The 11,795-nt window shown below is 43.1% G+C and overlaps 1 protein-coding gene across 2 annotated transcripts in view; it reads right to left on the minus strand.

Annotated features, from left to right (window-relative positions):
* The window catches only part of Soat1 (sterol O-acyltransferase 1), a 43,995-nt gene that overhangs the window by 12,470 nt on the left and 19,730 nt on the right, over nucleotides 1-11,795 (minus strand). For both annotated transcript variants that reach the window (XM_028759707.1, XM_028759697.1), the window contains 3 exons: nucleotides 4,139-4,290; nucleotides 2,473-2,532; nucleotides 315-422 (listed from right to left, as the gene is read on the minus strand). In XM_028759707.1, coding sequence (XP_028615540.1) covers nucleotides 315-422; nucleotides 2,473-2,532; nucleotides 4,139-4,290 — 320 coding nt within the window. The remainder of the gene's footprint in view (nucleotides 1-314; nucleotides 423-2,472; nucleotides 2,533-4,138; nucleotides 4,291-11,795) is intronic.

Genomic DNA, 11,795 nt, shown 5'->3' on the forward strand with positions numbered 1-11,795 from the left:
AGAGAGAGAGAGAACTTTCAGGCGTGGTGTGCTTCAGCGCTGCTCCCAGCAGGACCACACTGCAGGCATCAGCTCAGCACTTGGGAGGGAGGGGGCTCCATCAAGGGTTCAAGATCATCGTCGGCTATGTGGTCAGCCTGAGTCTAGCTGAACTACTTTCTCAAAACCAACTATTATTAATGATAGCGAGGAGAAATGAAACCTTCTCTCTTACTTTTAGGAGAGAAGACATTCATCACCAAATCGGCCGCCTGATAATTTTTTTAAGCAAATAAGAACTGTCGACCTTCCGGCTGAGCAGGCTCCGGCCTTACCTCCCTTCATCGATGTAATCCACGACGAGCGTGCTGAGGACGAAGAGGATGAGGAGCGCGATGAACATGTGGTAAATCGTTCTGATGTGGTCCACTTCAAACAGCTCGCTGCAAGGGTAGGTCAGGCAGGTCAGGAGTTAGTGACCTACGCTTAATTCTGAAGGACCACACCGCAAAGGCAAAGGCACGCTTTAAGGCAGTTTACAAGATGTTTAATCTACTTTTCAAGAAATCTCTTTGAAAAATCAAAAAAATACCTTTAGTTCAAGCTCTGAGTTTAAGGCCAGCCTGCTCTACAGGCCAAGTTCCAGGACAGCCAAGTCTATCAGAGGAACCTTGTCTCAAACCAAAACCAACCAACCAAACAAAACATAAAAACTCAAAATAAGTACAACATTAAACCTGCAATATACAGAAATTAAAGGATACAATCAAGGTGAAAAATACTGGATCCTTAAACGTTTTCTTTCCAAACTAGGACAGTGACTCAGAAGCAGCGTGGTGGCCTTAGAGGTGCCCTAATCTGTATCTAGAAACCACCCATGGTGCTTTACTGTGTGCACAAAGGCTAGTCACTGACAAGAACTAACTTTTCAAATCCCAAGTTTTACTAATGAGTTTCTGTTCCTTTGTTGAGGACAGTAAGCAGCTACTCTCACCAACTTAAAGCACAGCCATTCCTAAACACCTTCCACTTTCGGCTGGCGGATGGGACTTCAGACTGGGCTGTTTCCTTTTAACAGAAATGGCCTTCTGGATGACTGCCCTCCAGTGAGCACCTTCTGGATCCAACTCTAACAAGGGTTGTAGTCTTGGCCTTGGGAAGTGTGTGCAGCTTCTCAACAACTTTGAAGGATGTAAAATATTCTTAAGCCTCTATTTAAAGGCTCGTCAAAACCTAAGAAAAACCTAGCTAAGCTATTTCCTTAATCATATTTCTTTTTATTTAAAATTTAAGTATATTTTAATTGATAATTTTTCTCTTCTCCTTTGCTTTCTCTCTCCCCCCTTCCCTCCCTCCCTTCTCGTTAATGAGGGCTTCAGGCAGATCTAGGAAAGCATTCTACCACTGAGCTATAGCCCCTTTCATTTTGTTAAGTTTTCAATAATGCAATTATGTTACTCTTTTATGTAAGAAGCCTGCATTTTTCTCCAGATGCAAATTTTAGAAGATCCTTCTCTTGAAACTACAACACAACCCAGTCTCAACATGAACAGAATTCTAAAGGCTCTGCCTTCTCATCAAGGTTAGGAAGTACATATCAATTTCCCTTATACAGCAAATTTTCATAAACAAGGTTCATTTTTAAACAAAGGCACATTACGGCACATGAAGTAATTCTCACAAATCCAATATTCTGACAGGGTAAATTCCATCAATATTCCAATGAACACAATGGCAAAGAAGAGACAGCCGTCTTCCAGCCAAGGTGCACCCTTTGTTTTTGGCTCATAAATTAAGTCAGCATAATCCATTTATAACATGCAATATTAAAGAGATTAGGCCAGTGGTTCTCAACCTGTGGGTCACAACCCCTTTAGCAGAAGTCACCTAAAACCACTGGAAAACACAGATATTTACATTACCATTCACAAAAAAAGTAGCAATGAAAACAATATTCTGGTTGGAAGTTACCACACCATGAGGAACTGTATTAAAGGGTTGCAGCATTAGGAAGGTTGAGAACCACAGGTTAGACAGGCGGGTGGAGGGGTCGGGGTTAAAAGTAGCCTTGAGAAAACTATCAAGAATTTTACTCAAGAAAATGAGGTGGGAAAACACACATACATACTAAGAAGGCAGCAATTCCAAACTCTCTCCAAGTGGATTACTTCTGCTCTACCCTTCTGGATAATTGTGCTCTGAATTGTAGCACGATTTCAAAGAATTTGTCAAAGGACAGATAGCTATTTTTCTATCTTTTCCAGAGAAGCCAGATAGAGAACCAGAAGATAAGCAAGAAGGAACACAAAAACATCACAAAAGTTCATGATTTATATGGACTTGGGACAGATACAAAGATGGATGGATGGGTGGATGGATGGATGGATGGATGGACGGACGGACAGATGGATGGATGGACAGTCAGACAGATCAGGACAGCTTTTTTTCTTCCCACATTAAATTGATAATTAACAAAAAGCAATTATCACTCACTCTAACAGAGACCGCCTTGAAATAAAAATCTTCCCTTGTTCTGGAGGTGCTCTTAGATCTCTGGAAAAGAAAAAAAAATTACAAAAAAACATGGGTAGGGGAAATATGACAAGAAACTTACTCCCATGAACCAGAGGGTGCTTTGCTCATCGGCAACTGTGCTGGCTCACCAACATTTATTGAGCTCCTTCCCCTTCCACTCCAGTACTAGGCTGAGGGACGTATGCAAGTTCTATGCAAGTTCTCTCACCACTCGTGACAGTGAACTAAAGTGGGTGGGTGATTCATATTTAGGAAGGGCCTACATCCGATATCTAACTGAAGCCCTAGACTTTCTGTTTCCAGCTCCTATGAAAAGGCAATCCCTGTATCACCCATTCTAAAAGCCTCTGAGGGATGCAGGGCCCCTACCATGCTGTACACTGCTATTGATGTGTCCTCCACACTGTCCTGATGTTTGTCTACTTGTTACATTTTATTCGGTTTCTTATTCAGGGGAGGGTGGCGTGCGCATGTGTACAGAGGTCAGAGAACAACTTGCAGGAGTCAGCTCGTTCCTTCCTCCATGTTAAACCAAGGATTGAACTCAGGCTTGGCAGCAAGCATCTTCTGACTGCATGTTTATGGAGCTCTTCCCAGTGGCTAAGAACTTACATCAACTCCTAACAGCCTCCTGATCATATCAGCTGCTCTGGGTAATAAAAGCTCACATTTTAGCACCCTATATACCATCTTACTTTAGGCACCACTGTTGGCTATTGCTTCTCAAAACTCTTCTCCAGGAGAGACTGGCAGAGAGCCCAGAACAGCAAATTAGCACATATTAGCCACTGATACCTTCCCTCTTATTTTTGGTAACTTAACAAATGGAAAAATACATCCTAACTACAGGGCACTTTCTAACAAGTACACACCGAATAAACTCTAACAGGCATGGAATGATGTGATTAAAAACAAGGACTCTGGATCAGACTCTGGGTTAAAGCCCCCATTGTGGGATCTCACAGACTGTTGCAGATAGCTATCAACCACACAATGAGGGGCTTGGCTAAGGAGGTTATGTACACATGGTATAAAGCCCACACTGGGCCAGGGCAATGGCTTAGCAGGTAAAGGTACTCGTCACCAAACCTGACAACCTTAGTTCAATATGAGACTCACATGGTGGAAGGAGAGAACTAACAATCAAAAACTGTTCACTGACCTCTACATGTACACTGTGGACTGTATGCCTACATACATACATACATACACACACACATACACACACACATACACACATACATGCCATAGTAAATGAATGTAACAACATTGAAGGCTACGATAATAAATGAACAGAACTCCATGTTAAGAAGAAAAAAACCTTTAATCCTAATACTTGGGAAGCAGAAGCAGGCTCTGTAAGTTTGAGGCCAGTCTGGTCTACATATCTGGTCCACATAGAGAGTTCAAGGCTAGCCAAGGCAATATAGTAAGAACCTAATTGAGAAAATAAAATGAAGTAAAAGTGGCGAGCCCTGTGATGGGGCATGCACTGCACTCCGCCATCTGACCACCGAGCTGTGCTGGCATCTACACTGAGAGAACTCCGCGTCTGAGCAGCACCGAGCACAGCACAGATGCTGTGCCGGCATGTACACTGAGAGACGAGCGCTCGCATACTCACTTGGCTCTGTGGTTGTGTTTCATTTCTTCAAGAATGGAGAAGGTTGTGAGCGCACACCCACCATTGTCCAGAGATGCTGACTTTTCGATGAGGTTGGTCACAAAGTCATCAAAGTGACACCCAACTTCCTTCAGAAACAGTGGCTTCAGCTCCTTGAGGTTTAAAACAAATAAAGGAAACTGTCAGAGCATGCTTGCAGTTGTTTTTTTTTTTTTTTTGGTTTTTCGAGACAGGGTTTCTCTGTATAGCCCGGGCTGTCCTGGAACTCACTCTGTAGACCAGGCTGGCCTCGAACTCAGAAATCCGCCTGCCTCTGCCTCCCGAGTGCTGGGATTAAAGGCGTGCGCCACCACCGCCCGGCATGCTTGCAGTTGTTAATCCTCCTCTGAGGGGATGAAGGGATTCCTTAAACAGAGCTGCTTCATCAGGAAGCCACACTAGACAAGTGAGTGCACAGACAGGCATGGCTACTGAAAACACAGTAATAATGCATATCCCATTAAAAATGAATGTCCTCTACCTTCCTCCCCCCTTCTCCCCCTAGATAGGATTTCATGTAGCCCAGGCTGGCCTCCAAGTTCCTATGTAGACAAAAAGTTGACCTTGATCAAAAATCAGTGCATCCTACCTATATTATGTAATTACCATGTTTTTTCCCTAAAGATATCCCTTTCCCCCCCAAGTTCCCACAATTTATATTTTAAACAGCTTTTTTAAATGATTTATCTTATTTTATATGTTTTGTCTGCATGTAGATCTGTGCACCATGTGCATGTCTAGTGTCTGTGGAGGTCAGAAGAGGGCTTCAGATCCACTGGTTATAGATGGCTGTGAGCTACCATGTGGGTACTGGGGACCAAGTCCCAGTCCTCTGCAAGAGCAGCAAGTGCTCAAGGAAGAGACGTCTACTGAGACATCTTTTCAGTCCCACAATTTACATTTTAAACCATGTCGTTCTGTATCATATCTACGTTCACATACTATTTACTCCTACGTTCCATAACTATGTACTTAACCATAAAACATGAATATATGTGTACATAGCTGTACATCTAAATATTGACACACATAAAACTTCTAAGTGTGTGTGTACATTTGTGTTTATATGTAAATCTTATAAAAAATACGCATGTAGAACCATGTGAAGTGGTGCATACATGTAATCCAAACACGAAGGAAACAAAAGCACGAAGATCCTTTGTCTCAAAAAAAATCACCATAAATAAAAAGTATATACAATTGTTATTGTTTTGGGCCTTCAGCTGTTCTTGACTTTTTTTTTTTAAGATTTATTTATTTATAATCTATACAGTGTTCTTCCTGCATGTCTACCTGCATGCCAGAAGAGGGCAGCAGATCCCATCACGGCTGGTTGTGAGCCACCATGTGGTTGCTGGGAATTGACCTCAGGACCTCTAGAAAAGCAGCCAGTGCTCTTTAACTCTGAGCCATCTTTCCACCCTGATCTTAACATTTTAAGACAAATACTTGCAGTCTTTCAGTATATTTATATATTATAAATATATTTTTTTCAGGTTATAATATGCTATGAGTTTGAGACCAGCCCAAGCTACACAAGTAAGCTCTAGTACAGCACAGGCTGTTCTAGTGAGAGACCCTGTCCATAAATAAATAAATAAAACCAAAATAAAGCCTAAAAATGCCTGTGCACATAACTACACAAAGGGCAGTGAGAGTGCGCTAGACAGCTAGAGTGCTCACACGGTGATATGGACATGGTGATACGGATGGAGATGCAGGACCTGCCTCTGCCTCCCAAGTGCTGGGTTAAAGTCATGTGCTACCACACAAGGCCCCAAAATGAAACATTTAAAGAGCAAACACTTTGTCCTGTGGAAAGAGAATTCGGACCGAGAAGGGGCAGGATTCTTTGATCCCATCCAGGGCTAGGCCAAATTCTGGGCCATGTGAGGCACTAGAGAGTCAATAAATAATGACAAACCCTGTCCTTGTGGAATTTGCAGTGTGGCTATACCCTTGGTATGTTCCAGAAACAACTGAAATGGAGTTCTTCATTGTTGAAACAGCCAAGGGCTGAGAGCTGAAGCCAGGAATGGGAAGAAAGGTGCAGGGGACAAGCCATGCAAGGCCTCAGCTCAGTACTACCTGTGCTTGCAGGCGAGCTTCCATCTTTTACTCAGCATTAAAGGAGAAGCCCAGGCTTTAGACATGGTAAAGGTTTCCGAGCCACCTCTGTGGCAGCTTTCCTCACACCCTGCCACCAGTGTGGCACACCCAGGTGTCAAGTTAAAGGGTCTAAAAGCATGAAGACTTGTTAGAGAATGCTGTACAAACTTCAGTAAGGACTGCTGAGTCAGTCACTCATTCCATATCAGCTGGATGGATAATGGCTGTCTTAAGTTACAGGGTGGGAGAGGCAGTCAGTCACCATGATGGGAGGCAGGTCAAAGTGCTCCCGGTGCAAGCTGGACAGCCCAAGTCTGACTCCCCCAGAACCCTGTGTAAAAGGAAGGCATTGACTCCTCTGACTTCTAGATGTATGCCGTGGCACACAAGTGTCACACATACACATCACACACACACATGTCAAATACACACACAACACACACAATACATACACAACAATAATAATTTAGTTAATGAGTCTTATTTTTCTTCTTTAAGACAAAATCTTCTTTAAGAAAAAAATCCTGCTATATAGCCCAGGATATCCCCAAATTCAAGGCACTCCTCCCATCCTAACCTCCCGAATACAGAATACAGGCATGTGCCGCCACACCTAGCTATGACACAGCTCTAACTCCATACCCACCACGTGCATACAGACGAGTGCAGAACCTTTGCCTCTGTCTCACAATGAGAGAAAGTACAGTGTCACACCGAAAGACAGCCCGAGTAACAAGACAGCGCGGACAGTATGAGATGGGACTCTCAGGCACCAATGGTGACAGCCAGTGTGAAGCAGAAGGCTTCAAGTTCCCTGACACCCCAAAGGACGCACAAGGCATTTCAACAGGATTAACTCCTGCCTTTTACTCCCCGAGCTCAAATTTGTAATCCAAGACAATCATCAAAATGCAGCACTTCTTATTTACAGCATTATAATTAGGTGCCTAATACATCCATTCTTAATGTCTTTATTCCTCTGAGGAATTAAAGACACCAGAAGCTCCTGCCAGGGGGATGCAGGAAAATTCCTTTGTGGAGACCACAAAGTTTCTTAAAACTCCTTCCAAAAATCCCCAGAGAGGACACTGGTGACTACTTACACGTCACCCCTCTGTGAGGGGGAGCAGAAAGGCACACCTAACGAAGGGGTCTTCTGCCTTCCAAGTTCTCCAAGCACATGAAACTGTGTTATTCAGATTTCAAAACGTGAGCACAGCGAGTGGGAATAAAGCCCAAGGAACCTGAGGTGACGTGGCGTCAGGAGGCTTCACAACTGACACTCTCTCAGATGTGCATCTGTTCATATTAACATCCCTCAGCCAAGGAAGCTGAGGGATGGACAGACACAGGGATGGACAGACACGGTGGGGGGGGGGGGAGAAGAAGCTGCCTAGAAAAGGAAGATGTTTCAATAATCTAAAAAGCATCCCAGCACTTGGGAGACTGAGGCAGGAGGATTACTGGCCATTCTATATGTATCCAGGGCATCCTGGGCTACAGAATAAGACCCTGTTTCACAGCAACAAAGACCAAATGAACAGAAATCCAGGGGAAAATGCACTGTGTGCTGGAGCTCAAATGAACCTCTGTTTTAAACAGGTAGCTCAATCCGATCACCTGAAAGACCCAAGAATACAGAACAATAAAGACCCTGTGGTTAGGAACCTACCCAATAAAAGCCCAAGTACTCAGGACAGGACAGACGAACGGGTAGGATGGACTGACGTTTTAGGCAGATTTATAAACATGCTCAGATCCACAACTCAGAAAGCAGTTCTTCCAGAAAGGCTTTCAGAAAGAAGCTACGGTGGACTGGGACTGAAATAAGAAAAGATTCATTTGTAGATGAATAAAATAAGTCTTTCAAAGGCTGAAAAACTTCAAGTAGGCCAAGAAAAAGCACAGAGCAAACCAATCAGGGCCCAGCTATTTAGCACCTCAAAAACCCATATGACTTAATCACAATTTCTTCAAAGATGGCTTTAAGGAAGATTATGCTGACTCCACAAGGCCTCTAATAGTCTGGGAATTGTTTTGTTCCTCTGACTCAGTGGTGCCTGGCTCAGCACAGAGAACCTTTCAACCTCACAGTGGCATGGAACAGAAACCCGACCTTTCTAGACAAAATAAGCAACATAAGGAACGGGGAAGGCGGGGGTCCTGGGTTGACTGCTCCACTGAGCCCCTGGGTGTACCCCTGGCTCTGGGCTGACAGCTCGACTGAGCCCCTGGGTCTACTGGGGAAAGTTGTTCTTGGTTCTTTTCCTTCATTACTTACCTCCACTTGAAAAGCTTTTATCCCTCATTTTCCTGTTTGCCTTCCCAACTTTCAATGTCTCTGGGTTAGTTTTTTGGACTTTTGAAGCAGTCTTATTCTCTAGCCCAGACCGACCTCAAACTGGAGTTGATCCTCCTGCCTCAGCCTCTTGAATGCTAAGCTTACAGGCACTCGATGCCACGTCTAGCTAAATATCACCTCTGTTTGTATGTTCTGTTCCCACAACTCAGAAGTCACTTAAGTGACTGTGTAATTTCCAAACAACTGTGGAACCAGCCAGTAAGCTCTCCCATACATACTACAGCTGGACTAACTCAATCTCTGTTATAAAGACTGTAGAAAGTGGATGTTAAAAACAAGACAAAGCCAGGCAGTGGTGGCACAAGCCTAAACCTAAACATTAAAAAAGTCAACTGAAGAGCTAGGGCCATAGCTCACTGACAGACCTTGCTGAGCTGGACCAAGGCCCTGAGTTCCATCCCTAAGCTGGACTGAGAGGGTTAGTTAAAAGAAGTAGGTAAAGTGGTGTACGCAAAACCCCAGAACTTGTCAGCTGCCACACTGGGGAAAACCTGGATTCATAGACCCTCAGACTTCATTACAAGATATTGCTCTCCACAAACATTATCTGAAATATTTTCTCTATTTATGATCAGTACCATAAACAAAATTTAAAAACCCAAAATTTTAGGAAGGAAAAAAAATTATGAAATATCAATGTGTATGGGAGGCAGAGGTAGGTAATAGGTGGATCTCTGTGAGTCTGAGGCCAGCCTGGTCAATATAGAGAGTTCCAGGACAGCCAGAGCTACAGAGAGAGAGCCTGCTTGAAAAAATAAAAAAGTCAATATAAACATGTAGCCCAAATATGGCTGGTAATCTAATAAGAAGGAAGGCCTTATATAGGTTAAGTCAATCACAAGCATTTTGTCTGAAAGCAAAAACCTAAGTAGAGTATTGCACACTGGGCATGGTGGTACAGGACAGTAATCCCCATACTCGGAAAGCTAGAGCAGCGGGCTGCTTCCAGTTTGAGACCAGCCTAGGCTGGCAGTTTGAGCTTCTGTCTCAAACAGTAAGAGGAGGCGGGGGGCAGCAGTGGGTCCAGATCAGTTGACAGAAAGCTCACCTAACATCAGGGAGTCTGGGATGTGCTCTTGGCACAGCACAAACCACACAGGATTCTGTCAGCCTGGCATCCCAGCATTCATATGGTGGAATGGCAAAAAGATCAGAGGTTCAAGGTCATCCTTGACTACAAAATTTAAGGCCCACCTAAGATAGAGACCTTATGTCAAAAGTCACACTGAGTTATCACCCAACTGAGTCTATAATATTCTTAGTAAACCTCATTTAATCAGTCCACACTAAGCCAAAATATATGTATCTACTTTAATCTCCACTTAAAAAGCCTATTCATCCTTATCTTCCAAAATGCTTTGTTAGTTTGTTAAGTATTATTAAAGAGAGGGTTTGACAGTGTAGCCCAGGCTAACCTTGAAATGCTTCAGCCTAGTGGGTGCTGAGATTGTGGAGGTGTGCTACCACACCCAGTCCCCACAGGGTAGATTTTATTTTCTCCTGTTTTTTTATCTACCTCCTTCACTTCTTCATTAGACTTTGTGAAGATCCCAGGAAACTAGAAAAGTAGTAAGAATATATTCCTCGTAGTTAACCAATGAAATATCCATTCAAAGAACTCTGCAAAATATATAATAAAGCACAAAACCTTAAGATGTCATGCAAACTAAACACATAGCAATGTACACATATGTATGGATGTATGTATGCATGCATGTGTGTGTACTCTCCCTATAAAGATAGATGCAAGCTTTGCATAATCTGTCTACATGGAACTATGTGTATGACAGAAAAAGGAAAACAAATGGTCAGGAGGAAAAGGAGCCAAAATGTTCTCTCCTGGTGGTGGGCATTAAGTTGGTAGCTATTTCTTTTTTTTTTTTTGTAATATTCCTCTTAGGGGTTTTCTGCAGTGAGCCTATATCAACCACATCTACAATGAGGAAAAAAAATATATATATAATAAAATATATTCCTCCTGCTCATAAAACCAGTTGGTGTGGCAATATAACATTAAGATAAAATCTTAAATTGTGGATATCTTTTACTAGTAAAAGTGAGTTATATAACCAGAAGAGAATCAGCGTCTTCTGTTTGTGGTGATTTTGTTGTTTGTACTGTTTTGAGACTGGGTCTCAAATGCCCAGACATCAAACCTGATACCTTGAACTCCCTCCTCTTCCTCCTCAGCCCCCCTCCTCTTCCTCTTCGTCCTCCTCCCCCTCCACTTCACATGTGCTTGGATAATTAATGAGTGTATGTCATCATGCCCAGCTCTCTTCTCATTTTTTTTAAAGTATTCTATCTAATCCAGATGACGCTGATTTTTGTGTGGTACTAAGATTAAAAAGCTTCCTCTCCAGACATGACACATGCCATGGGTACAGTGACTGAGATCAAGTTCAACACAATCCTCAACCTCATCATGCCTTTAGTCCAGCCTGGGCTACATGAAACCCTGTTTTCCTAGGAGGAGATGGTGAGGGGAAGGGAGAAGATGGGAAAGAGAGAGGGGGAGAGGGAGAGAGTGGGGAGGGGAAGGGAATGGAGGAAGCCAAGGGAGAGAGAGGGAGAGAACATGAATTATACACATAGCCCAGTGTATCTATTCCAATTTCAGAGATATTAAATAGAACATATGGAAAACGTATTCCTCAATCAGGGTCATGCAGACCATTATCCTTTGACTAATTTTGATGTTTTAGCTTCATTAACCATAAAACAGACTAGAGCAATTGACGAGGTAAGCCTGCAATCCCAGCACTGGGGAGGCTGAGGCAAGAGGACTATTTCAAGTTTTAAGCCAGTCTGGGCTCCAAGCTAAGATCTTGCTTACAAGGTAAAACCTTGTCTCAAAAAAAAAAAAAAAAAAAAAAAAAAAAATTCCGACCTCCCTCACAAAATAGAGCTCCCCAAAGAGTCTTTAATATCTCTAACATTGGGAAAGTCCTTCTCATGAACACCACCTGCCACAGGTCTTTGAAGTATCTAACTGATCCATGCTACCTGTCACTCACTACCTGTCACTCACTTTGTACAGTGCGCGATGTACAGGGATAGAGAAGCATGAAGAGTGCTGGGCAGGTGAAGTGGCTGAGCTCTGGGAGTCTACACTAACACAGACAGGGTCCTGGGAGTCTACACTAA

This window comes from Grammomys surdaster, unplaced genomic scaffold, assembly GCF_004785775.1.
Source record: "Grammomys surdaster isolate TR1022 unplaced genomic scaffold, NIH_TR_1.0 130, whole genome shotgun sequence".
Lineage (NCBI taxonomy): Eukaryota > Metazoa > Chordata > Mammalia > Rodentia > Muridae > Grammomys > Grammomys surdaster.